General features: G+C 44.2%; 1 protein-coding gene across 1 annotated transcript; it reads left to right on the forward strand.

Annotated features, from left to right (window-relative positions):
* Nucleotides 1–699: 699 nt before the first annotated feature.
* LOC142564189 (uncharacterized) lies at nt 700–27495 on the forward strand. The gene is made up of 5 exons (XM_075675090.1): nt 700–820; nt 6385–6546; nt 8237–8289; nt 15636–15773; nt 27227–27495. The coding sequence occupies exons 1-4, from the start codon at nt 745–747 to the stop codon at nt 15738–15740; spliced, it is 396 nt and encodes a 131-aa protein (XP_075531205.1). The 5' UTR covers nt 700–744; the 3' UTR covers nt 15741–15773; nt 27227–27495.
* The last annotated feature ends 227 nt before the right edge of the window (nt 27496–27722 follow it).

A 27722-nucleotide genomic window follows, 5' to 3' on the forward strand; every position in this document is an offset into this window, starting at 1 on the left:
TCCACTGCAAAACAGAGCGCGGAGTCTGCCCCAAACGCGCTGTCGACGCCACTTAAAACACTTCCATGACGCAGCGCTGGTGACTGAGACCCTTAATGTACGATAGTAGCGCATGCCACCATCGCTCACCGGCATTTAGACTACAGGTGATAGATAACGAAAAAGCACGATAGTATTGGAATATATCTTTATTTATAAGTGTTCGCAGAACCCGTAGAAATAATATTCGGACGTACAAAAAGAACAAAAATAATTTTATTACATTAACTTCAAAGCCGGTGTCCCCGCATTTATTCTGATGTTTCGCCGCTTGAAAGCAAAGTATCATTTCGAGGTATGCCGTAGTGGGCGACTATGTTGTAATGTTACCCACCTTGAGGTATTTAACGTGCACGTGAAGCACGGCACATGAATGCCTTTGCTTTACCGGTATTGAAATACGGCTGCTGCAAGTGGGATCAGTAGGGCGAAGCCCAAGCCACTGGGCTTCAGTGGCTGGTAGTGTATCTATATGTATAAAGAATATGTAACTTGCCAAACACACGTGGGGGTGATTTCTATCTGGTGCAAACAGAGCTGTGCTCGGTTATCTTTATGTAAAGAACAGCGTGTTTGGGGTTCCATACACTGACACTTGTTCGAGTCGGTGGGCTTGTATTGTCTTATCCTCAACTGCGTTTAATACATTGTGCATTGTTCGCAGCTGTCAAAAGCGAATGGGATCCCGTGTGTGCTCTTGGCAACATGAAATCTAGCATGAAGATCTCCGTGTGCTTTTTTGCGACCATTTTCGGCCTGCAGATTAGCGCAAACGAACTGCGTATGTATGCATTTAAACCTAAAATAAGTGCATGCTTGGATAACTGGAGCAGTTATATTTATGAACGGACAGAGCAGGGCTATTTCGAATCGCTGTGAAACTGCAAATATCCGATGTTCCATGTTTGCGAATTCGATGTATAGTTCTTTATCCGGATTATCTGTTTATGCCTTTACTGGTATCATCTCTCGTTTACTTTAGACGTGTAAATGACAAAGAAGTCACTTAATTTTACTCCATTGCTGCAGGCAAAGACTAATATTGATTAAAGATTGTCACGTCATTCAAATAATTATGGGAAATAATTTGAAAACATGGTAGCCTAGTGTCATTCAAGCAGCTGTTATCTTTAGACTGTCATTGTGCTAGGTGTACCTAGAAATCCCAAGGTTACAAAAGAGCTCAGCAGGATATTCTTTACCTCCCTATAAAGCAGACTTCTCAAGTTGTGAGCAAGTGACCATAATGCGAAAATGGTTGCTGCACTGATATTGAGACAAAAATAAATATAGACATGCTCATGCCGCAAACGCAGAGCAGAAGTTTACTTACTTAAATACAGGGATATCAGCGTTTCTCCCAGTGACTATAAAGCACTTGTGTAGGGCATTAGTGAACTTTGTTGACCTAGTTCAGCTCGTGTAGTGTAAACATAAAATGATGTTTGGCTTCTTGTAGTGATTCGCAATGCTATAGGCATCTTGTTTTAGGTCATAAAACGAACGCTTTAAACTAGTTTGCACACTGTAGTTTGCAAAGATATACTGACATGTTAATCAGCATCTTTGCGCAAACCTGGTTGGTACCACGCGTCATTACCTGGTTTTAGAGACGTTGACCAAAATGATCGTATACTTGTTAAAACTCCGTGCATACATGCAGTTTTCTCAGTTTTGGAAGTGGAATATTGCTGGAGTTTACTGAGGTCGTTCTAACATATCATTACTCAATGCCAGTGAACATATCACCGGATAACCTCTACTATAGTGACGGAAGTCCACAGTTCTACGGTATCAAAAATTCTCATCCCAAAACTGTTGTAAATTTTGTCTTGATGGAAGAAATTCAAGATGTATTGAAGCTGTGTCACTACCTTACATGCGTCTTAAGTTGTATGATTTCCTATAATGAAGAATAATGAAGAAAATTTCCATAATAAAGTAATCGTAAACGTATGAACCAACAAAAGCAGGTTACTTTGAGGCGTACTCTATGAAATTTTGTTTTATTGTTCCAGCCTGGCGAAGAACATGAACGTTGTTCAAAAACCAACTAACTATCTTCAATTGACCGATCCTTGGCAAAAACAGCTACTGATCTTAGTAAATGAGGGGTATCGGGAAGCGTGCGAAGAAACAATGACTTTCTGTAACTCCTACGCAGCCAGCAAAGCACTGGCGTTACACCGAATCAGAATCAACTGAATCTTACGGTATGCTGAATATACGGCTCTGGGAAGTAGTTAAAGCGAGATGAATACAGATATGTTTGAACATATTAGAAGTCCGGGCAATATTTTTCGCAGTTTAGTAGAGTGGTCAGTTCCAGTTTCAACAGTTTGGCGTTGCTCAAGGTGTGATGCATTCTTTTTATTTTTTCCGAACTACAAGTGTGTAACATTTTGCAATCTGAATCTCCATGGCAACCGCACGCTGCAACACTGATGGCATGTGGACTAGCGGTATCATCAAAATGCAACGCAACGCTGTTCTTAAAATACGCCCTTGTATGTGGGCACCAGAAAAATAACTTGCATGTGTTTCATTAGATAATATGTCTCTTTGCTATACCGGCACCAAACCTGCCATAATCTTTCAGGGGTCAATATCCAAATTAAGGGGCATTTCACATGTGTGGCGGCCGTGTGTTTGCTGCAATGACGCAGCGGCTCAAGTGATTGTTGGTAAAGATCTTATGAGGGGCACTACTATACATTCTGCCCTTTTTTCGTGTCCCAGCGGAAAATGGTAATTTACCCAACGTGGCCTAATTTAGCATACTGGTGGAGGCATTGATATTTAGGGAAGTTGTAGTGAAGTATAAACACATTGTAGCACTTCATCCTGAACGGATCTTGCACCGACTCTGTATTCGTTATACACTTTATATAGAAAAGTGTTCCTAACATTAGCGCTCTCTCTTTCATACGGTCACTGTTTGATGTTCTACATGCACACCGCTAATAAGGTTGGTCATTTGAATAAATATACCAGATTAACTTCTGTTCAATAAATAAATATTAAGGACTCCCAATGCTGGTGCCTAATCGTGGCCTGGAATAAATCGGCTGAAATTTCTCTGATCGCACACAAGACATCGTCTTGCCTTCCTGGGCGTAACTGTGCCTGCCCAATTTACTCGAAATTGTTAGAAGCAGGGAAAAGTACTCAAAAATAGATTTTTTTTTCACGATACACCTTTGAAATGTCAGTACTACTACCAATTTTGTGGTCTTGCAATACACACAAGACGACAATGAAATAATTCATATTCCGTCGAACCACCGAGTTTACAATAACATGTTCTACTGCAAGCGAATAACCCCCATGAGCCAGTTTCATGAAATGCACTGGAAATAATTCTTGGTAAAGCACTTCTCTGCTAGAAATGCGTTCTGCCGCAGGTGTTGTTGTATTGCGATCACCCGTCTAGTCAAATCCACAATGTGCTGACGAAGAGCCTTTTAGTGCTATTGTGTCGAACAAGGACTGAGGGAAATTTCGCCGATTTTGTGTCGACCCGCACTAATGCTTGTCTTAACCTGAAATTAACTGACACAAGAGGTGGCACCTAAAAATTGGGTTCTGTCTTCCACGCTGAAAAATTAAAACTGTGTACTAGTGCCAACAATCTTTATGAGTAAATCTACTACAGTGAAACAATTGTCAATTAACGGGGTAAATTCTTACTAACCCTCAAATGTGGAATGGAGACGAGTCTCAATAGTGTTCGTAGTGCTATGAGAATGCTAGTGTATACCAAAAAAGACGACCACACCACCAGATTGCATGAAGCCGAGACATGGCGGCCTTTTATGTACTCATTTTCTTTTTCCTACACCAGCATTCCTTGATAGCATAACAACAAGCCTACTTCGCAAAACAAATCGCTTTCATAGTGACGTCAAGCATACTGTCACCGGCGACATTATACACTTCATAGATGTTACATTGCGCTTGACATGTGGGCAGCCCACACAACGATAGGACTTCAAGCACCAACTGGAAGAACTTTCTCCGAGCTGCCTTTTGATGCCATACTCATGAACCAGCAATTTTAGCTATGAAGTGATGTCATGCGTACTGTTACCGGCGACATTATACACTTCACAGATGGTACATTGCGCTTGACATGTTGGCAGCCCACACAACAATAGGACTTCAAACACAAACTGGAAGAACTTTCTCCGAGCTGCCTTCTGATGCCATACTCATGAACCAGCAATTTTAGTTCAGCAGCAAGAATATGTTTTAGGGGAACTCTGCAAAAGAAAACTCGGCAAGTGGACACATTTTATGCATTCGAAGAACACGCAAATGACACAAAAGAAAGAAACAGGAACAGACAGTATGAGTACTGACTTTCATTGTTTCTCCAGTCTGTTGCATGATGTAGTCATTCAAGACGTACATCGCGTATAGGAGAACAATGAAAATCGCGCACATAGTTCAAGGAACTAACGGACATGAAGGAAGCAACAGGGCGTTAACTTGCAATTTCTTTATTGGAAGTCTTCGTGTACCCTTAGAAATGAAGTCCCTTCATTTCTTGAAAATTTCATAGGCTGCACCTAATATTTCAACGAACAAAAATCACAACCAAGCTTTAACAATTATTCCTTACAGACAGATATTTCGTGAGGCAACAGAACGTTCGACAATCGGCAAGATGCATGAACCAGCCTATTAACCAACCTAACAATTTTAAACGCACACATTTCCGCGGAGATTTGCAAGAAATTTACATTGAGGATACCAAGTCGCTATAAGAAGCCCACGTATACACTCAGGAAATTAGAAGGAAAAAGAATGGATTTCCCATATTAAATGACAAACACATAAGAAATATTCACCATATCAAGTAACCTTCGTATCTTTATGAAAAAAAAAAAAATCACGAGCCATTCCACTCTTTGGAGGTGGATGGCTAGCAAAGCTGTGCAGCACACGACAAAGAGCTGACAAAGACTTTCGAACAAAAGCACGAACACATTTATTGACTTGATCGGCAGTCATCGTGACCGAAGCTACGTCCACATGTTTGTGTTTATACATTCGCGTTCATTCATGGTATACATTCGCTAGATACTTTCGTTATATGCTTCGGTGTTTTCATTTCGTGACATACTGAGCCAAAGAATTTCAGACCGAAATCACCACACTGACTGGCAGTGGGCCATTACCATCAGTGTATTCGCAGACGGGACGCAGTATGGGAACGCTGGCACGATGACCGCCATCGGAACCAGCTACGAAGAAGACGACGACGAAGACGCGAGCAGTGGCATGAGCACGAGGAGCCCTTAGGGAACAGTGGCATGATGATCTGCAATAGAGCCCGCTGTGACAGAAGACGACAACGAAGACGACAACAAATGCGCGAGCACTAGCACAGTCATTTCTGATTATAATAGTTTTTGGTCACACACATGAAAATTTCTCGGACCCCTAGCCATAAACAGTTCGCTGGAAAATGAAAGCGGGATGAACCAGAACATTCTACCGCGGCAGGGACCGCATTGATCGTTCGCGTAATATGTGTGATGAAATACACATCGATATTTAATCACCCATCTTGGACCGTCCACCTGTTAGTGTATTTGTGCAACTGAAATGTAACCTTGCACTACTCTGTATTATGCGGCCAGGTGTAGAACGCGCTTTCGACCTTATGGGTCTCGCAACTGGCCTATAAGCATGTATTTGGTGCCTCAAAGCATCAAGGTTGACGCAGTAAAGAGATTTGCGATAAAATTAGCGAACAATCAGCCATGCAGTTTTCGGCAGCCGTGATAGCTAAATGTTGGGAACGGACGTTTTTTTTTATTCATTCACCTGCAACTATGATGCTTCGCCGGCCGTTTAAGGACATTCGACGTGCATGCAATTGCTTTGAATGATGCATTATATCGCTTTACAAGCTATGTTCATTACAGTTGTACGGATAATCGAAGATGGCACGGATTGATAGCCACGCCGTATTAAAATGACATAGCAACCGCAGGCCTAACGAACAGATTGTGCGTTCATTCGCTGACAAATTGCATTTGCTGCTTGTTTCAAGTTCATTACTCGTAACAAAGCCTACGGCTACTTTCAATTTCAGTCATAGCTGCTTCTCAATTCGATTAAAGTTGTAGAGGTTGTTTTGTTCGTTGCATTGTCAATTGGCTCGATAAGGTTTTTACAAAAAACACAGGTCCCCAACATTCTGTGATCTTTCTCAGTGAAACGAACAGATGTTTTGTATCCCCCTTTCTTGCAATACTTCTTATTGGTCATGCGTTGGAGGACAAATGAAACCCAAATATATGATCCTTAAAACGTTTCTCAATAACTCTTCAGCCGAGATCTGCACAAGTCCACGCATGCTGCCAACGTGCACAGGTAACCTCTTTAGGGTCTACTACTACGATTCGGACACCGAACAGTGCCTACCTGAAGAAACATGCGTTTCTGCAGACAGTTTCAAGTCATTAGAAGAGTGCCAGGAAACATGTCTAAGAAGTGAGTACTCTTCTTTCTTTACATGTAAATATGAGACACCCCATTCTGATGCGCTGATTAGACTTCTGCATTAATAAACATAAATTACACCTTAAATTATGCGCTGCCATTATACGCTATTAGTTACTGAATCATTAAGTTCCAATTTACTGAATCATTAAGGTCGAATTTACGATAAAGAGCGACTGGGACGCCAAATATACCTCCATGGCAACAACTGAATATTTTAAATTCCGAATGAGCACGAAGAAAGGGACGAAAGAGCTTAAATGTTCTAAGAGACAAACGCAAAAGCCTCCAGACGATGAGGCCTAATGAAAGCATAATGTAGGGGAGTGTTTGTCTTAGTTGATGCAGAGCGCAGGTCCCAAACCACTCTGCTGCCTGTCATCGGCGGGAAACCAAAGGCGAGCAGGCGTCCGACGGCCCAGAATTCGGCATTCTTTAGGGATTAACTGTCCCAGAAACGCAGGCCACGCCATGCCATTTTTGGTAAATGCTGTGGTGACAAAAACTTAGGTTGTCTGGGCCGCTGACATGATGGCAACTTCCAATTTAGAATGCCTCAGCTTGGTGAGCTACACTCTTTTCCAGGAGTTGAAATGCGGAAGTAGCAAATCACCTTGCCGGAAGCACGTTCCTGCCAATTTACCAATAGGTAACCGGCTGCCAGTCTAATCTGCCTCGCAGTACCGTGGCGGATGATACAGAACAAGGCCGTCTGTCGTTGGACAAGAAGGGGCAATAAAGCATTCCTAAAGATCACTTATGGATCGATTTCTTAGATGAGTGCTCCAGCAAACATTGAAGTACCAGGACAGGGGACATCGCTACCCACTAGCTAAATTGGTTGCTTTCCGCATTTGCAATGCTGCCGGAACCGCAAAGCCGAAAGCTACTTTACAGTATTTTCACACGCCCGTACCTTCCATTTTCTTGTTTCATCACCGATCGCCGACTAATCCCAGATAAACAAGCGAAACACCCTCCTTTCTCTATTTTCCCTTTGGATAAAATTCAAAGCAGATCCACGTTCTCCAAGCCTGTTTTATCTTTGGTGCTTGGAAACAAGCAGTGTTCGCTGGCGTCATCATGCTACCTTATTGCGTTTATAGTCGACCAACGCACAGCTTTACAGTCATGAAGGGAGCGTGCGCTTATGCAGAGAAAAACTACTTGTTTGTCATGCCAGAGGGGAACGAAACTTCATTTCAGGTTTAAAAACTCAATAAGTCTTTATTAGTGGTAACCTAAAATGGCAAGGTTCTTTATATTGGTGATTTGCCAAGGACCACAATAGAGTTCGGAGTTCCGTTGGAAAGCTTATAACAAGGTAGTTCAGCGGGTGCTATCGTAACGCATAGTACATATCATAACGGGTAGTATTTGTCACAGTAGACAGCTTGCCGTGACAACGCAATATTACGAAAACAATAACATATCTTGTAACTTGACGGAGAAGGCAAAAAAAGAAAGTTCTATTCAGTAACGGAACTGATGCGAATTTGGAGAAATTAAACACACAAATGTGCTAATTAGCGTTGACATTCGGTACGACAATTTCGTGCTGTCTAATATAGCCTCGATGAAAGCAACCAAAAAGGAGAGGCACCTTAAATTAAGGAAGAGTTTCGCACTCGTTATCAATTTAGGAGCGCACGTTTATTTCAGACGATATGTATATTTTCAGAAAAAGGAAAGAATGTCCCTGTTGGCAAAGGAATGCCGCTGTTTCTACGTAAGGTGAGTTTATTATAACTTAGAATTGTTTAACAAGCAAATGGTGGTGTATGCACGTATGCAAACAATGCTCTATTACAAGAATACGATTTCTTCATATCCCGTTATTATTGTCGAAGCATTGAACCAATGTATTGCTTATAGTGATGTTAGTGACAAGATATTTGTGTGGAAATTCATTTACGCATAAATAAAAGTATCCTTCAAACCAAGCAGCGGTCGGTCGCTAAACCAACCTTGCCACAGGTTCCACAGCATTTCTATTTCTATCAGACACTGCTTAGAAGTTGAATGTACAAAAATCCTTGATATGACTAATAACTTGTTAGTATTTGTGAATTGATTGGGAGGCTTATTTTAGAATTCTCTCAAAAGCGGGCCCAGTATAGTAAATGAAGGCTAGCCGACAATTCAAAGAACATACGAGAAGCCATTGACATGTGTCTTCTGTCAGACAGATGCAGTGCAAAACGGGAATTCCGCTATCTTTAAGGCCCTGATCTTCATTTGCACTAACCTCTTTTATTGTGTCGAATGTAGTGGCTCGCTACTTCTTTCTTTCGCTAAGAGTTTACCACCGACTCCTTTTGGACACTTGTTACTAAGCCTTATTGGTAAATTCATCTGTCAGGCGCTCCGTGACAACCCACGGTAGCCCAGTGTCTGGGGCATTGCATTGCTTATTTCGATGTCGCACTTGTGAACCTGGGCGCGGCCATCGAATTTTGTCGAGCTTGAAACGTATAAATGCTAGTGTACTCTGATTTTGATGTTCGGTAAAGAACCCCAGGTGGTGAAAATTATACCACGGCGTGCCTCATGATGAAGTCGCCGTTGTGGTGCGTCAGAACGCAGAATTTACATGAATGCCGTCGTCATAGCGTCGACGACATGGCATCGTCTTGCCGCTGCCGTGTCACCATCGTCGATTCCAATATCATCATCTCATTGTCTTCAAGTCATTAGGGTCACGCCGCCTTCATTGATCCATCGACGCTATTCCTTCTTTTTAAATCTACCGTAATTGTGCTGCCATTACTCAACCGTGATTATGTCACGATTGTCATGCCACCGTCGTCATTGTGTAGTCTTCACACAGATTCTATCTTGCGTCCATTGCCATAGTGTTGTCCTCATGCCGTATTGGTGCTGCCATCGTCGTCGTTCCTGCTTCCTTATACTGTTGTCACCATAGCGTCGTCTTCACGCCAATTGTCGACATACCGTCCATGTCTTGCCACTGTTGTGCTTACACCATCGTCAGAAATTTATAAGCGTATCTGATAGTCTTCATGCCGTCATCATAAGGCGCATGTGTCACTTGATCCATATTATTATCTCTGTGGCATATAGGTAAGGCAACGAAGTTTTTAGGATTAATAGTGTCTGGCCTTAGATTGGTAGACTGTCATTTCCATTACCGTCCACAGTTATCGTGAGATGAGTCCTACCGTAATTTTTATTATGTAAGGCTCTACGTGACCGACGAGCAGCTTTTCCGTCGTGACATACGTTGAAGCCTGTTTCTCTTCACTTCGTGACTCCGGTTTGAAGCACAGTTGCTTTGTCTTTGCTTGAAAACAAATTTTTGACCATGCACAATGCGTAAGTTTGACCAATCATTGTACCTAAACTTTATTTTCATTGTCCGCAATCCCGGCAGTATTTTTGAATGGCTTAAAAAAGAAACAAGAAACAAGAGAGTCACAAGGGAGGTTAGTCAGAGCATATCTTTGGTTGGCTACCCTGTACAGGGAATAAGAAAAGGGTTCCAAAAGAAAAGTAGAGGACAGGGAAGAATAAAAATGCAGCGCTGTCATTGTGCAAGCGTCACAAAAACGAATTCACAGTTACATGCAATTCAATTAATTATCAGCACTAAGCAATGTAGTTCATACAAAAAAATATTCATAAAGCACAATCCTCCGTGCAGCCTTCCTTCGCTTGTAATACATCGGCAGCATCACGCTTCACAGAAGTTGCAAAAATTGTAATGCTACGCCGAAACAGAGACGGAAGTTTGATAACAGAAAATTCATTACATCAGCTTCGTTCAACTGTAAATGCAAGGGCACTATTTCAAACCCATTATTATAACCATAGCTGTACCGTTAAATTGAAGCTCTGTGATTGATCAAATATAAAATAGATCATCGTACAGTGGTGGCGTAGAGGTAGAACACCCGCCTCGTGTGCAAGAGGTCCGTGGTTTGATTCCCGGTGCAGCGCAATTTTCAACCAGATTAAAAAAATATTGCATAAACAGGCCTGGAGTGTGGCCTGATCCCGGTGACCAGAACCGGTAACGCACTCCCTCACCAGACCATTATAGGCCACCCTGGTACAGTACTTGGCCACAACCTCCTATGTGAACACAACAATCAAACCCCGGCCTTCAGTCCCCAGCAGCTGCGAAGCAACGCACTACGGCGGCGGTCAGACCTGCGACGCGGCAGAGGGCGCTAAGAATCTCTGGCTCCGGACAGGCCGCCATTGGTATATGAACCCGGCAACGCCTAACGCTAGAACGTTATCTAGTGAGGCGAGTCTAGCAGTGCTAGTGAACGAATTAGAAGGCAGTAAATGGGATATAATAGGGCTCAGTGAAGTTAGGAGGCCCAAAAGAAGCATATACAGTACTGAAAAGCGGGCACGTCCTGTGCTACCGGGGCTTAGCGGAGAGACGAGAACTAGGAGTCGGATTCCTGAATAAAGAGAATATAGCTGGTAACATACATGACCTCTATAGCATTAACGAGAGTGTGGCAGGTCGTGTTGTGAAAGTTAATAAGAGGTACAAAATGAAGATTGTACAGGTCTACGCCCCTACATTCAGTCGGGATGACCAGGAAGTCGAAAGCTTCTATGAAGACGTGGAATCAGCGATGGGTAAATTCAAAACAAAATGCACTATACTGATGGGCGACTTCAATGCGAAGGTAGGCAAGAAGCGGGCTGTAGACAAGGCAGTGGGGGAATATGGCATATGCACTAGGAATAGCAGGGGAGAGTTATTAGTATAGTTTGCGGAACAGAATAATATGCGGATAATGAATACCTTCTTCCGCAAACGGGATAGCCGAAAGCGGACGCGGAGGAGCCCGAACGGCGAGACTAGAAATGAATTAGACCTCATACTCTGCGCAAATCCTGGCATCATACAAGATGTGGACGTACTCACCAAGGTGCGCTGCAGTGACCATAGGATGGTAAGAACTCGAATTAACCTAGACCTCAGGAGGGAACGGAAGAAACTGGCACATAGAAAGCCGATCAATGAGTTAGCGGTAAGAGGGAAAATAGAGGAATTCCAGAACAAGCTACAGAACAGGTATTCGGCTTTAACTCAGCAAGAGGACCTTAGCGTTGAAGCAATGAACGACAATCTTGTGGGCATCATTAAGAAATGTGCAATAGAAGTCGGTGGTAACTCCGTTAGACAGGATACCAGTAAGCTATCGTAGGAGACGAAAGGTCTGATCAAGAAATGCCAATGTATGAAAGCCTCTAACCCTACAGCTAGAATAGAACTGGCAGAACTTTCGAAGTTAATCAACAAGCATAAGGCAGCTCACATAAGGAAGTATAATATGGATAGAATTGAACATGCTCCCAGAAACGGAGGATGGCTAAAAGCAGTGAAGAAGAAATTGCGAATTGGCAAGAATCAGATGCATGCGTTCAGAGACAAAGCTGGCGATATTATTACTAATATGGATGAGATAGTTCAAGTGGCTGAGGAGTTCTATAGAGATTATTCAGTACCAGTGGCACCCACGGTGATAATGGAAGAGAGGGTAGTCTAGAGGAATTCGAAATCCCACAGGTAACGCCGGAAGAAGTAAAGAAAACTTTGGGAGCCATGCAAAGGGGGAAGGCCGCTGGGGAGGATCAGGTAACAGCAGATTTGTTGAAGGATGCTGGGCAGATTGTTCTAGAGAAACTGGCCACCCTGTATACGGAATGCCTCATGACTTCGACCTTACAGGAATCTTGGAAAAACGCTAACATAATGATAATCCATATAAAATGGGACTCCAAAGACTTGAAAATTATGGACCGATCAGCTTACTGTCCGTTGCCTGCAAAGTATTTACTAAGGTAATTGCAAATCGAAACAAGAACACCTTAGATTTCCGTCAACCAAAGGACCAGGCAGGATTCCGTAAAGGCTACTCATCAATAGACCATGTTAACATTATCAATCAGGTGATAGAAAAATGTGCGGAATATAACCAACCTTTATATGTTGCTTCCATTGATTACGAGAAAGCGTTTGATTCAGTCGAAACCTCAGCAGTCATGGAGGCATTGCGGAATCAGGGTGTAGACGCGCCGTATGTAAATGTACTGGAAGATATCAACAGTGGCTCCACAGCCACCGTAGTCCACCATAAAGATAACAACAAAATCTCAGTAAAGAAAGGCGTCAGGCAGGGACATACGATCTCTCCAATGCTATGCACAGCGTGTTTACAGGAGGTATTCAGAGACGTGGATTGGGAAGAATTGGGGATAAGAGTTAATGGAGAATACCTTAGTAACTTTCGATTCGCTGATGATATTGCCTTGCTTAGTACTTCAGGGGACCAACTGCAATGCATGCTCACTGACCTGGAGGGGCAGAGCCGAAGGGTGGGTCTAAAAATTAATCTGCAGAAAACAAAAGTAATGTTTAACAGTCTCGGAAGAGAACAGCAGTTTACGATAGGTAGTGAGGCACTGGAAGTAGTAAGTTAATACATCTACTTAGGACAGATAGTGACTGCGGATCAGGATCATGAGACTAATATAATCAGACGAATAAGAATGGGCTGGGGTGCGTTTGGCAGGCATTCTCAGATCATGAAAAGGAGGTGGCCATTATCCCTCAAGAGAACAGTTCATAACAGCTGTGTCTTACCAGTACTCGCGTAGAGGGCAGAAACCTGGAGGCTTATGAAAAGGGTTCTACTTAAATTGAGGACGACGCAACGAGCTATGGAAAGAAGAATGATAGGTGTAACGTTAAGGGATAAGAAAAGAGCAGATTGGGTGAGGGAACAAACGCGAAGTAATGATATCTTAGTTGAAATAAAGAAAAAGAAATGGGGGGGGCATGGGCAGGACACGTAATGAGGTGGGAAGATAACAGATGGTCATTAAGAGTTACGGAATGGATTCCAAGGGAAGGAACGCGTAGCAGAGGGCGGCAGAAAGTTAGGTGGGCGGGTGAGATTAAGAAGTTTGCAGGGAAAACATGGCCACAATTAGTACATGACCATGGTAGTTGGAGAAGTATGGGAGAGGCCTTTGCCCTGCAGTGGGCGTAACCAGGCTGATGATGATGGTATTGCATATTATATACAAAGAAAAGGAATGCTATAGAACATTGCTGCGTCAGTGCTCAGCCGCAATGTGTCAGATATGTCTAAATAATCAGCTCCAGTGTGGATTCGCGCATTCTGGGCAAGACCTACGCCGTATTTTATCCGTACCTACCTTTAACAATAATTTTTCTTGAGGCATTTGTTGTTTCTAGAATACTTGTTATAGTGCGGTAAATCTTCATTGAACATACATTTTCAGCGCCGCTATCTTGTACGCGTTGAAAAAGTCGTCGTTCTGCTTCGCCTCACGCAATTGGCCAAGGGTGGCCTAAGCCTTGATGTCGGCGTGGCTTAGGACGATAGCATGAGGCGGAAATGAGCGTCAGCATTTCGAAGGCGTACAAGATAGCGTCCCAGGTCCCGTGTCAAAGATCACATCCATGTTTATTGGTCGTGCCTGCTCGGCTAATGCAGCGTCGTAGCTCACATAGAACCGTTACTCGAGTCGCACAGATATACCGCTTTTTACTGGCAAACGGTTTAGCACAAGGTGACAAATCTCAAAATGGAAGCACACCCTTCTCAATGTGTACGTTAAATCATGTCTGCGCGAATGTCTCCCTCTTCTTTACCGGCACCTAAATCTCAATGTCGCAATTTTGCGGATATCGTTGTCTGAGCTGCTCACCGCTTTAAAACACCCGAGTACTTTATTGAAAAGCTTCATATGCAGTGCAGTATTCTTGCTTCTTTATGTCTTGTCCGTTTCTCTAATTTGATTCTCTATGTTACTCTTGAAGTGTTCAATACCTGTTTGCATATAGTTACACTTATCGCAACATATATTTGGCCAACACAGACGCATATCACCTCTGTCCCTTGGCAGCTCTTAAATATTTCACTCGAACATGGTTTGCGTAGTTCGTCTTCCAGTTTTAAGAGATCACCACAGAAACCATTTCCAAGTTTCTCAGATTATTTCACTATTTCAGGTTGTGCACACTCTTCAAGTAAAAAACAACGGCCCTAGAAAAGTTAAGAAATAACAACTCCTGTACAAAAAGTGTAATGTTGGTTTCTTAGGAATAGGAAGCTCCCTGAGAAACTTGCTTGCGCCGATGTGGAATAATTGAAGGTTAAGACTGCATACATACACTCCATAATTTTCAGACTCTGTGGTCCTTTACGACAGCAGGTTTTCTATGGTTTTGCTCTGCCCATATTTTGCTTTTGTTTTTACGTTTAGTTAACAGTGATAGCCTCTGGCTGTGCTGTTTCACGCGAGTGAGTGAGTGAGTGAGTAAAGACTTTATTTGAAAACAAGGTATTGACGGATGACCTTGTTGTTAGGCAGCCACGAGCCCCTGGGCCCGGGCGGCTTCTTCAGCTCTCTCGATGACCTTGGCCTGCAGGTCAGGGTCGGAGCTGAGCAACACGGCCTCCCACTGCTCAGTACTACTTATTTCGTGATTTGTGTGATTTTCGGCAGGGCACGACCACATAATATGGAATAGATCCGCTTTTTGCTTACAATGCTTACATGTATTAGGGTATTGGTCCGGGTAGTAGTAGTGATAGGCTACGGGGATGGGGTAGGTATTCGTCTGAAGTCGTCTCCAAGCTACTTCTTGTCGCTTGTTAAGCAATTTGTGTGCTGGCGGGTACACTGCCCTGCCTAACCTGTAGTGCTGAGTTATTTCCTGGTAACTGACCATGCGATCCCTCCTTGACCCTAGCGTGAGCCGTCCGGGTGCTCGGTTGGCGAGTCCTCGAGCGGCGGTGTGAGCGGCATCGTTGCCGAGTAGGGAGGTGTGTGCTGGTGCCCAAATGATCTGGATTGGTCGTGGGTGTTGGTTTGTGTCTATTATGTGTTTTACGGGAGCCGAGACCCGACCTTTCGCGCGAAACTCATGCATATAGTGCAATGAAAATCTAACACGCGGTTTATTACAGGGCATGTTCTTTACAGGGTGAATTTTGCTTAAATACTATGTTAAGAAATGTTTCCACATATGTTAGAAATACTTTCGCATCTTTCAGAACCTTTATGCCAAACCTTCCCCCTATGGAGGTTTCTACGCGCCTCCATACATAAACCCGTATATATCATGGACGACCCATGTAAGGTATCCATTCTTCTATTGAGGAATCTCACCGCATCAAAAGGCCGCATATAAGGTGAGATATGATTATCTTCTTTGATGTAATAGTACACACTTATGGGCGTTGTTCTAAACACAATCTTCGACGTAATCGTTAGAATTGGAAGAGAGAACTTCATACCTATATAATTTTATATGGCGTGGACTTGATTAGATTGGCTTTCAAAAGTACATAAGTTGTGCAAACCCTTTAGGCGGATTGCCCCTGGCCATTGCATTCATGCATGCTGAATATGCATTTTATGCAATCTCGCAGCATGTTCCAAAAATATGCATATTGCGTCGTTTTCAGGTACTGGAATATTGGAACATGTAAAACCCAAGTTTTGCGGTAGCATAAGCACGCAAAAAACACTTAGACAACTACGCTGAGGATTGCTACAAATGCCTGCAATCGTGGTGATTCCTGTGGATTGGGTAATTTAAACAATGGAGTCCGTGTTACAGCGACATTTAATTAATCAGTACCACTTTTTTACATTTCTTGCGGGGCAATGTGAGGCAGAATGTATCGGCCTTCCCCATATCACACTTTTTCCCCGAAGCTTAAGTAGGCTCTGAGGGTCAGACATAGTGGAGCACCAGTGTATTGTACACTTGAAGGTAAACAATTTGTCAGTATTGCCTATCTGGTAAAGGCAATTGTTTATAAACTTAGAAGTAAGTTCAAACCAAAAAGTAGATATATTAAAGCCGACGTTTTTGTCCCCACTAGACACAATACTCAGGAACAAACAACGAATGCTTTCGGGCTGCTGTTCTCAAAAACCGTCCATAAGATATGAAAGAACTCATATCACAATGAACGTCGACGTGATGCGATAATGTTTTAAGCAGTGTATGAAAACACAGATGTGTAATTGTCTAAACACGTAATATATGAAGTGATGATGCAGCCCGGCTGCTCTCTCGTGCTTCCCTCTGTGCTCGCTTGGTCATGTAGCACTACCGCAACGGAGTCATCGCCTGGTATGTTCGTGAGTGTATAGTCAGACACGATAATCTGAATCTTATTGACGGGCGCTCTGCTCCACTCAGCACTTGTCAGATTCAATTATTCTTTTTTTATTAATGAGCGGTATATTCCCAGTAGCACACACCCAGTAGAACATACCCAGTGACCCAGGCTGGCGTTACAGAGGATCAATAAAACATTGATCATACCTAGTTGCACAAAACTAGCGACCAAAGCAGGCGTTAAAGCCACCTACTGAAGAGTTCCACATACCCAGTGATGCTAGTTTTGGTGAACGAGGTTCATTGAAGAGCCGCACATTTGCAGTGACACATACTCAATAATGACGTTGGCCTAAAACGGTTTAAGTGATGAGCGCACTTACACAATGCCACATACAACTGAGCCAAGTTCGCCTGACGACTCGTGTCGAACTCACTTCCCTCATCACTGCAGCCCAATGCTTCCCTTATCGGGCCATGTCGTACCCAGTACGCAAGGTGACTGAAAAAATGTAAGCGACACGGACAGAAAAGTAGACAAGACAAACTTACAGTCCAGGAATGTGCGTGAGGTACCCTAAGAATGGTAATCGTATTAATAGGGGCCGAAGGCGGACAGGAAGTTTCTTTGGAGAATGCAACCTCTCCACGCGTCCTTGACGGACGAGGAAGGCTAAGAGCGCCGAAGAGGGGTGCGTGGACGTGGCTGTTGCTGCATCTACAAAGGCGCCTTCCAAGAGAGAAGGATCAATGCGACGCTTGTGAGATATACAGTAGCGACTGTGCAGACTTACTTGGGGGCAATAAAAATTTACTTTAAATACTCTGGCATGACAAAAAAGACGTCACGGTCTTCATGTGGAATACGCAGTGCCATCACCAAATATTCAGAAGACACCGACTACAAAACAGCATTCCAAGAAGCTCAAACCTTAACGAGAAAGTGAAAGCCCTGAATAATCCAGTACTGGAGACAGTGTACGTAGAGAACATGACCGATAACATCAAACTGTCGATATGGCAGATTTAACACTCATATTCAGCTCTTTATGGATACGTAACGAGTAGCGCTCCAAGCGGCCACGGTACGAAGCTAGCACGTTTCAACGGAACAAGCCGGTTTTTCTCAAATAATTAAAGCTGCAGGTCGATTATATAAAAAGGAAGATGACAGATAAGTTATCGAAGATAATCCACAGGAGCCAAATACAGTAATCACGCTGTTGAAAGCGGTAATTTCGTTCCCAGAGCGGTTAAACATTCAGCAATGGAAGCCTAGGGCAACAACGCAAATGTTTACTTGATTTTTGAGACAAAAACGGCACCAGTGATAAAAGAAATGCTGCTTTTGTAATAGCCGCGATAGCGTACGTAGGGCGGAGATTAAGCTTTCGATTGATGCCTATCTCGATGCTGTACACATAGTGTACCCTAAAGCAATTTTTGAAATACAGTCGTGCAAATTGACGTGGCATCTATAAAAATTGGCTGAAGGCTTAGCTTGGTTAAGCGTGGAAGATTGCGAAAGCAATACCCTTGGCTGCGCCTTGGTTAGGCTGATGGTGTGGACATGGTTGCCCTTTGTTAAACTTATGGCTATAGATCATCCGACATAGCTCAAAGCAGCGTGCCGACCACTGCGAGGAGCCGAGCTGTAGCCCCATATATCCTCCTAGCGTGACGTCACACCAGCGAGTGCCCTCTTTCGGTAGCGCCGCAGCAGCGGCGGGCAAGGCTTCGCCTCCACCATCGATGCCGCGAGCTGGGGCCCAGTCTCTCGGTCTGGCGTGACGACACACCAGCGAGCGCCCTCTCTCGGTAGCGCCGCAGCAGTGGCGCGCAAGGCTTCGCCTCCACCATCGATGCCGCGAGCTGGGGCCCCGTCTCTCGGTCTGGCGTGACATCACACCAGCGAGCGCCCTCTCTCGGTAGCGCCGCAGCAGCGGCGCTCTCGGCTTCAAGTACGGACACACTGGCGTCAAAACGCGCGCGGCGCGCCGCGTGCCGCGAAGCCTGCCACGCAGAGGATGGGCCGAGGAGCCATTTTCGGCGGCTTGCCGCGTGCCGCGAACCAATGAGAGACGTCCGGGCTTTCTCCTAAGCGCCACCTCTTGGCTACTGCCGAAGTTAACTTCCAGCGGCGGCAGCGGAACCACAATCGACGACCGAGCGCTCCGAGCCAGCCGCGACAAACAGCGCGTCGTCAGAACATCGTCGTCTGCATCTGCCATTGCAGGAATCAACGCGATCAGTGTGGTAGATGACGAGGGACGAGGAGCTGGTATCTCCTAACCGAGCAAGGAAAAAGCGTGCGACAACTGCGATATCGCACCTATGCTCACGCAGTTCGAGACAAGGCGAGATCAGCGCTGTCACGTGACTCTGCGGCGGCCGCCGCGCGCACAACCGATGTGGCCTCTGCCGCGCGGCGTTCTTGCCACCGGCGGCGTGCCACGCGCGTTTTGACGCCAGTGTGTCCGTACCTTTTGCCTCCACCATCGATGCCGCGAGCTGGGGCCCCGTCTCTCGGTCTGGCGTGACATCACACCAGCGAGCGCCCTCTCTCGGTAGCGCCGCAGCAGCGGCGCGCTAGGCTTCGCCTCCACCATCGGTGCCGCGAGCTAGGGCCCCGTCTCTCGGTCTGGCATGACGTCACATGGTCACGTGACGCGTAGCTGTGTAAGGAGGCACCACTACCACCGAGGGCCGAAAGTGCGAGCCCAGTATTGCTTTCGCAATAATAACCCGAGCGTATCACATGCGGAAACGTTGGAAGCAATGGCTGAGGGGTTTGATTGCTCGCACCTATTGTTGCGCGTCATGTTGCACGAAATTTCTTTTAAGATATATGTAGGACTGAGTTTGACAGTCAGCCACCAGATGGCCAAAAGGCAAAACTCGAGATTTGTTTTCGGTTTTGGTTTTCTCAGGAGTGCGCTTCAAATATTATATTTTCTATTTGTACTTCCTAAAACGCGGCAAGGGTTGCTCATTTTTGAAGTCATCACTTTTATTATCAGGTTTTACTCCTTGGACAACAAAATAACAAGCGTGCTCATGTCTTTGTGTTACGTAAAAAAAGAGAAAAACTATCGTACCTTGTAGCACAGACGCACTCAGGAACTCTGGACATTGCACCTTAACCATTCTGTGGAACTTCACGGCAATCCACATGCGCAACGGAATGGGCGAAATTTTAGACAATTTAGTTTTAATATATCAGCCGAGCATCACCAAGTTTCAACTGGCTGCGCCGACAGGGTAGTCCCTTGTAACAGCACATGCATTTATGACAGTTAGTCGGAATATTGGTGGTCCATTGAAGCAGTGGTGAAGGGCACTTATGTCCCACGACAGCAGCAATAGGCTTGGACGCTCTCAGCAGAGGGCAGACGGACTTGAAACAGCGCCAAATTTAAACAGTAAAGCTACATATTACAGCTGCAGTTTGAACGATAATTGCAGAGCGAGTGTCATTGAGTCTGTTTGCAGACGCATGTTATTGCGAGGCAACAGGGTAGGAGAAGGAGTTTATATGCTTGTGCATGGCTAGAGCCTGCGTGCGTCTCTACATGCATTTGCGTGCGCACGTGTATTTGTATCCTCGTACTTGAATATGCGTGCGCACGAGTGTACCCATACGTGTGCTAGCATACACGTGTTTATGTGTGCGTACAGTTCCGTGTATGTGTGGCAGTAAATTTTTGGGCGTGTCTGCATGCGTGGGCAACGCGGGCAAAAATGTGTCGTATCGGTGTGTGTGCGTGCGTGCGTGTGAGTGTGTGTATGTTTGTGTGTGCGTGCGTGTGTGCGCGTGCGTGTGTGCGTGTGTGTGTGTGTGTGTGTGTGTGTGTGTGTGTGTGTGTGTGTGTGTGTGTGTGTGTGTGTGTGTGTGTGTGTGTGTGTGTGTGTGTGTGTGTGTGTGTGTGTGTGTGTGTGTGTGTGTGTGTGTGTGTGTGTGTGTGTGTGTTTGGGTGTTTGTGTGTGTGTGTTTGTGTGTGTGTGTGTGTGTGTGTGAGCGAGCATTTTCCCACTTACACCAACTATCGCGAATGAATAAGATATAGAGTTTATTTAGGTCCATATATATATATCTAGAGACCACAACGAATGACACTGCATTTATAGCAATATCTCTTTCCGAAAGCGAATTCAACGAAAAATGAAAACCCCTGAGCCATCCAGATCACCGCCCTAAATTTGGTCACGATGACCCCGTCACCACCAGTACGGCTACGTGAGCCGCTACTGAACTGTTCACTTTCGTTATTGTTCTTCTCTCGGAGGCAGCACATTGTCTTGATGCCAGCGACTCACTAAATCTTCACCATCACTGCTATCACTGCGTAATACATCACTTCTGCGTCCAAGCAAGCTTTCGGTGGTAGAATTTGGCTGCTATATTGACTTTAAAACTTTGAACTGCTTGTCTTCGAAAGCACAGCACGAAAAACAAATCGAAAGCAGACTGGCGAACAGGAACATGTTCTCGGAGCCCCACTACTGATGATGGCATCACAAAAGGCTGTGTGTGGTCAAGGGCACTTTAGAGGTTTGCAAGGATTCATTCACGGGTTAGTTGGTTCATTAGCACAGAAAGAAGAGCGCAGTGTGTTTCTCAGCACAATGTGTTTGTGGTTCCTTGATTGTGTCCAGTTTTGAAGCGCTGTTCTTTCGCCGACTTTGCAGACGTTCTTTTTCTGCGTAAGTTACACTTTCGAAGAGCGTTTATTTAGAATATTTTTGTTCGCATAGATCCTACAGGAACATGTTCAATCTTATTTTCTTTGCGCCGTTAGATAACCTCGAGGACAGGCTGTAAACTACTTATTTTCTTTAGCAACCGAAGGACAATTAGGAAAATTTTAAATCACGTAAATTCATTAAATACGCTTACAAATTTCAATTTTACCCACCCCCAAATGTTAGGTTGGCCCACAGCCAAACTTTGGTTTGCACACCCCCAAATTTATAGAATCCCACCCTCAAATATCAGTTAGTCCGCCCGTTGAATTCAAGTTGGCCTATCCACAAAGGTCGGTTAACCCACTTCCAAATTTCAGGTTACCCAAACTCCAAAAACAGTTAAACCACCCCTAAATTTCAAATTGGCTCGCCCGCAAACCTGGAGTCGTCCCACCTGTAATTTCAATTTGACCCACCCCAAAGTTGAGTTGGCCTAAACCCAAATTTGAAATTCGCACACCCCCAAGTATAAGTTGGCCCACGCCGAAATTTTAAGTTGACTCATCCCCAAAATTTCTGTTGGCCTGCCTCAAAATTTTGGTTGCCCCACTCCCAAACTTCAGGTTGGTCAAGCCAGAAAACTTAGTTGATCCACCCATACTATACGCTTTCCTATGCATCTTCTATTGAGCCCTGTGCATGCCTATGGATATGCTTAAATCTGATCATATTGGTATTTTCTCCGCTCAATTCTTCTTGTTTGAAATTGTTTCTGATGGCTTATAACGCTACTAATCCTCAATATTCACACTATTAAAAACTTTATATGTATTAACTTCTCAAATTACGCATTTTTGTGCAGCCACAAGATATTACACATTTCGCGTGGCATATTTTGCTTGAGCACTCGCCAAAGAATGCTTACGAATTATAATGCGAGCAGCTTGGCAGAAGTGAAACCACTGGAAATTTCATGAGAGCACTCACCAAAAATATAAAACATAAAGACAAAAAACCATAACGTTTACAAGGTGGCCAATTTTGAGACAACTTTGAGAAATAAAGTGGCTATAGGACTAGTTCATATGATAGCTGATGGCACGAAATAAAGCGAGAATCGTCAGCAAGTTTTGAGGAGAGGTCTAGTAGGTCGTATGGCCTACGACAGAATCCGCGAACTATCGCGCGGCTGCACATGTAAGCCAGATTCCAGGTCGTCAGTCGTTACAGAGTGAGTCGGGTCTGCATTTGGGACGCCGACTCCATCCCGTTAAACATAATATACTCTACAGTGTCATCCTTCGACGGCTCGTACAGATTCTCGCGCATTGACAGTGCGAACAAATATTCTCATATGCCAAATGTCGCCTTCCACGAACTGTCAACATTCCCTAATGATGTCCTCGGCAGTCGCACAACCTTTGAATTCAAGAAAGTAAGAGGAGTTGTGCGCGTGGCTTTTGACTACGTGGGCAGCCTTTGCGGTGTTGGATACTTGCTGGTCTGCATTGCGGCTGTGTTGTAATAGTGGAACGGCAACATGGTAGAGAGTATGGAGAACAGACAAATACTACGTGTATTACTGCACAATAACCCTATATGGCGGTCTTCTTTCACGCACGTGTGTAACCGTGACAAGACAGTGCTTTGACAAGTAACTGCAATTACTGCACATGTCACGCCAAAAGTGTACCTGGCCGGGTGGCTAGCAAATTGGTGGTAATAATGTGAGAATCTCCGGCCAAAGCATGCTAACAGACGACGAGACAGAGACAGTCGCACAATTCTCGTGTCGTGCCTTTTTCTTCAAGCTGCAAAACCAACTTGTTCATTTGTCCATCCTAGCACATATGTACATCTTTTCTTGGTTTACAACTGCTGCGACAGTACATGATTGCGAATAGAAAAATTATTGGGGAAATAATTGGAGCACCTTAACGAAACCGATCGGTCAGAATGAAAAGCCGTCGACGACGGCGTCTTTCGTAGATGCTGTGAGACGTTCGGACGCAAAGAATGTGTTACGACAGAAGAAACGCTGCCGCGGAGTGCTTACCGTCGATTATTCGCGCCCGTTGACTCCGCAGCATTACAAAAATCAAAAAAGAAAAAAAAACGGGGCTGCCTTTCACGCAGCCTCAGAAAAATCCGGAAGTAACAATCGTTGGGTTTGCCTGGTCGCGTCTAAACGCTCTTAGGATGATAAGTCATTACTAGCCAACGAGCTGCTACTCTTTGTCGAGAAAACTGATAACTCTGGTGGGACAAGTTTTGTGGTGAAGTTCAGCTCTCAGGGATAACTTCTTGGTCTTTCAGTTTTGCTTTCATGACGTCATCACTACATCCGTACGGGAAGTTTGAAAAGATTAAAGTACACCACGTGGCGGCACTCCTGCGAACTAAATCCTGATGTCCAGAAAATCTGAATACCTATGGCCTGCATACCGTGGCAATAAGTAAAAAAAATATAACGCCATGGTGCAAAAGTAGGCCCCTATTTCGAGCACTGACACCACCGCAACTTGATCCACACATCTTCCTTAGGCTCCTATCCTTTCCCTCAGACCTTTCCTCTCCAAAGAATGGAAGGACAGGTTGCCATCTCCAGGCAAGCTATGTAAGCTCCCATCCCGTTTTTATGAAACAGATTTAAAAGCGGCCCCCTACTGCCATACGTCGTTAACGCCGGAAGAAGGAGCCGCGTTGGCCCGGGAACGTCCCGTTTTAGTAAATCGCCTTATTATTCGAGTCACTCCTCAATACAAAATGAACCTTTCCATCCAATGCCCCTAATTTGCGGAACAAACTGTTCGAGACATTTTCCACGTTTGGCATTAAAAAAAAGCGTTGTTAGCCATGCATTTAAGATTGTTTATTTTGCATATACCGCTACAAATATTATGCGTGATAGTTTTTTTAACAATGGCAACAAGATATTTTTTTAGCATACTTCAATTGAAAGTATGCAACATTTAGCTCAATGATCAGAACTACAATGCGTTTGTTAACATTTTTATCTGTAGAATTCCATGTCGATGTGTTCTTCAGCAGTCTATTTATAAATAATGAACATCTTTCGGTAAATAATATAAGCGCAGTATTCATACTCACAATACCTAGGTAATAAAAAACTGGACACATATTTCAATACCAGCTCGGATTTTGCTGACAAATATCTACTTCTGCAAAGCTTCTAGATGTTTGCCTAATTTTGTGAACTCAGTAAATTATGAAAATGAAATTGATGCAACTTTCATGGAACCTATTAAATCAACAAGGATTGTCAGGCATTTTTTTACCCAACAAGTAGACTAAAAACATGCGACTTACAACATGATTAAAAGCTAACTTTAGTGAAAAGCAACCATATGTTGTTTTCAGAAATTACCCATCAAACCAAGCAGCTGCTCATTTTGGCGTCCCATCGGCCTCAGTGCTTGGGCCATGGCTTTGCCTATTCGTTGTTTGTTTCAATTTATATAGCAATATTTTAGCGTCTTGTGGTTTATTAACATTTTACGTCATATTCCCGTTAGCCTGAAAGTGTCTGCGGACGAATGTGGGTTGTATTCAACTTTCCCAATTTCTTCTGACAAGGTAGTACCGAACGAAGCACTACGTAAACTTGTTCATTGCGCCAAACCCTGCAAATGTCCATTACCTTAAAAGAAAGAAGAACCATCGTACTTTCCGTTTTTATGGAAACAGTGTCTTCCTCTCTAAAGTAACCGAGATTGCGGTTTTCTGTTTGTTGATTGGCAATACCGTAATTCAACTCGACATATCAATCTTTCATCCAGCAATTCATGCACCAAACTGCATTTCCTTCCAAGAGCACAACTAATTACATCGTAATCCATGTGTTAGCATAGTTTGGTGCTACTAGCAACACTTGATCGTACTCCGATTACTTCGGCCCCATGCACAGACAAAAAGAAACCTGATGAATTTGAAAGAGTGCAGGAATGCTATTCGTTTTGTATGAGCCCGTCGCCTTCACTGGTGTCCGGTGCCCATAACAGGCACCGCCGGAAATGACAAAAAAGAAAGCCCACTTCCCGGAGGGATCGCACCAGGGCCCGCTGCGTGGGAGTCAGATACTCTACCACTGAACCTTGACAGCATTCTTTTATTTATTGCGGTCGTATAATAATCAAACACGTAATGTCAAATACACATGTTACAATTGTTTCATACGTAAAAAAGATTCCATACGGAGCACCCAACCTGGTACACACTTTCGCGCTTTTATTTCACTTCCAGAAATGAAGTGAGAGACTCGCGAAAGTGCTCTGTAGCACGACGAGCATCGAAATCTGCATGGCGAACAGCCATGCGTGACGTCCAAACACTATGCACAGCCAATGCCATAGTAATATCACAAGGGAAGATTTCTCTTTGGTGGCACAGGAAATAAAGTACCTAGTGGTTGACACTAAGCTACGCCAGCGCTTACTAGCACGCAGGGGAAAATTACCCTGTAAACGCACCCAAGCATGCGAGGAGAAACACGATGAGACCTGTGCCCCGCGTAGCGTCGATGCGTGCACATTTGAATTGCAGTTGCATACTATTACACCCAGTAGAACATCGTGTAGCAGATGCCCAGATAGCGATACAAGGCAGTTAAATTACGTTTGAGGATGAAAAAAGTTTAAGGAAATGTATACAAGAATGCTAAAAAATACATAGATCGTGTAGCTGAATAAACCAAACCGGCTGGGTGACTATATCACTGCTATATTTCAAAGTGGATACCAATAAACCATCATCTTCATAACTCGCATCCTATCATGCCGCTCGCCTTGCGATGTAAGATGCCCGCCGTGTAGCGTCTATCGTGAGCCCTTTGCGATGCAGCTGCATATTATTACACCAGGTAGCACTTGCGTAGATAGCGGTAAAATGTAGATAGGGAAGTCTTGGGGAAGAAAAAGAAGATTGTGGAGATGCATAAATATTGCTCTGATGAAAAACGTATATGGCCTACCTGGTATAATTCAAGCAGGCTAGGTGACTGTTTTCCATCGTCCCCTTTCAAAGGGAATGCTATTAAATCACCATCATCCTCATTATCACCGTATTGTGCCATTTGACATGCCCGCCGCGTAGCTTTGATACGTACAAACTTTGCATTACAGTTTCATTCTGTTCCACCAGGTGTCCCGGCATGTAGCACTTGCATATAGCAGTTCCGCACTGTATCTAGTGCGACCTGGTTAGCACGAGCATGCCTGGTGACTGTTTGACACCGTTCCTTTTCGAAGGGGATGCCAATAAACCAGTCTTATCATCATCATATTAAGCAGTAACGTACAGAGCGACGAATGAAGGGATATCACATGGACGCCACGTAGTCGGATGCCTGCGCTTGCTCTTTGGTAAACGCTGTGACACCTCCCCGCAAGGCACGAGCCGCTGCTGAAGAAACGAATCTTACAGCTTCACGCGAGGCTTCAACCAGGCAATATCGGGCTCAGCAGACCGCTGTGCGAAAACGCAAGACAAACCCCAGCACAAGCCGCAGCTCGCCATCGACGCCCGGTGGGCCGTTGAGACTAAGAGACTTCGCCGCGAAAACCCTGTAGTACGTGGTGCACAAAATGGAGTTCCTATGCAGCCGCTCTTCCAGATTGTCACTTTTCTTTTTTGCAACGCGAGAGAGTGCTGCCTATTATATTACAATTTATCGTTTATATTTGTGAATATTCTGCATCCAGAATAATAATTTGTCACTTTATAAAAAGTAAGACCAAGGAGTTTCTGTACTAATCGATTTATTAGTGCCTATAATCTATGTACCTTTCCTTTTGTTGCTTTCCTCAGGTTTCATCGCTGTGGGTGCTACTATGCTATGGATATATTCGCATCCTGCATATCCCGACAGAATCAATAAAACTTTTTTGAACACCTGCGGAAAGACTGGATTCGGCGAGCGCAGGAATATTTAATTTGCGCTTTCGGTTAATCACATTCCTTTAGTGACTTTTGGTAAGGGCGCTGCAATTACAACGACCGTGACCGGTTTGGAGAAACTATCAAACAACGTACTGCAGCTCCAATTATGGCACAATAAAATTTAGTTTTACTTATTTTTTCTGTGGCTATACACATACCGGTAGCTATAACTTTCAGCTACTGCTTGTTAGAGTTCATGATAGAAAATCTACATGAAGAAATGAATATCTATTGCCCGATGATATACTTTCTCTCACTTGTATACATAATTGCACGAGAGTGTTTTCCATCATGAGCGCTGCAAACAAAGCTACAAAATATTTCGCATTCTCTGAAACAGTAGAACACGCAACACTTGAAGGAC

The sequence above is a fragment of the Dermacentor variabilis genome, chromosome 11, assembly GCF_050947875.1.
Source record: "Dermacentor variabilis isolate Ectoservices chromosome 11, ASM5094787v1, whole genome shotgun sequence".
Lineage (NCBI taxonomy): Eukaryota > Metazoa > Arthropoda > Arachnida > Ixodida > Ixodidae > Dermacentor > Dermacentor variabilis.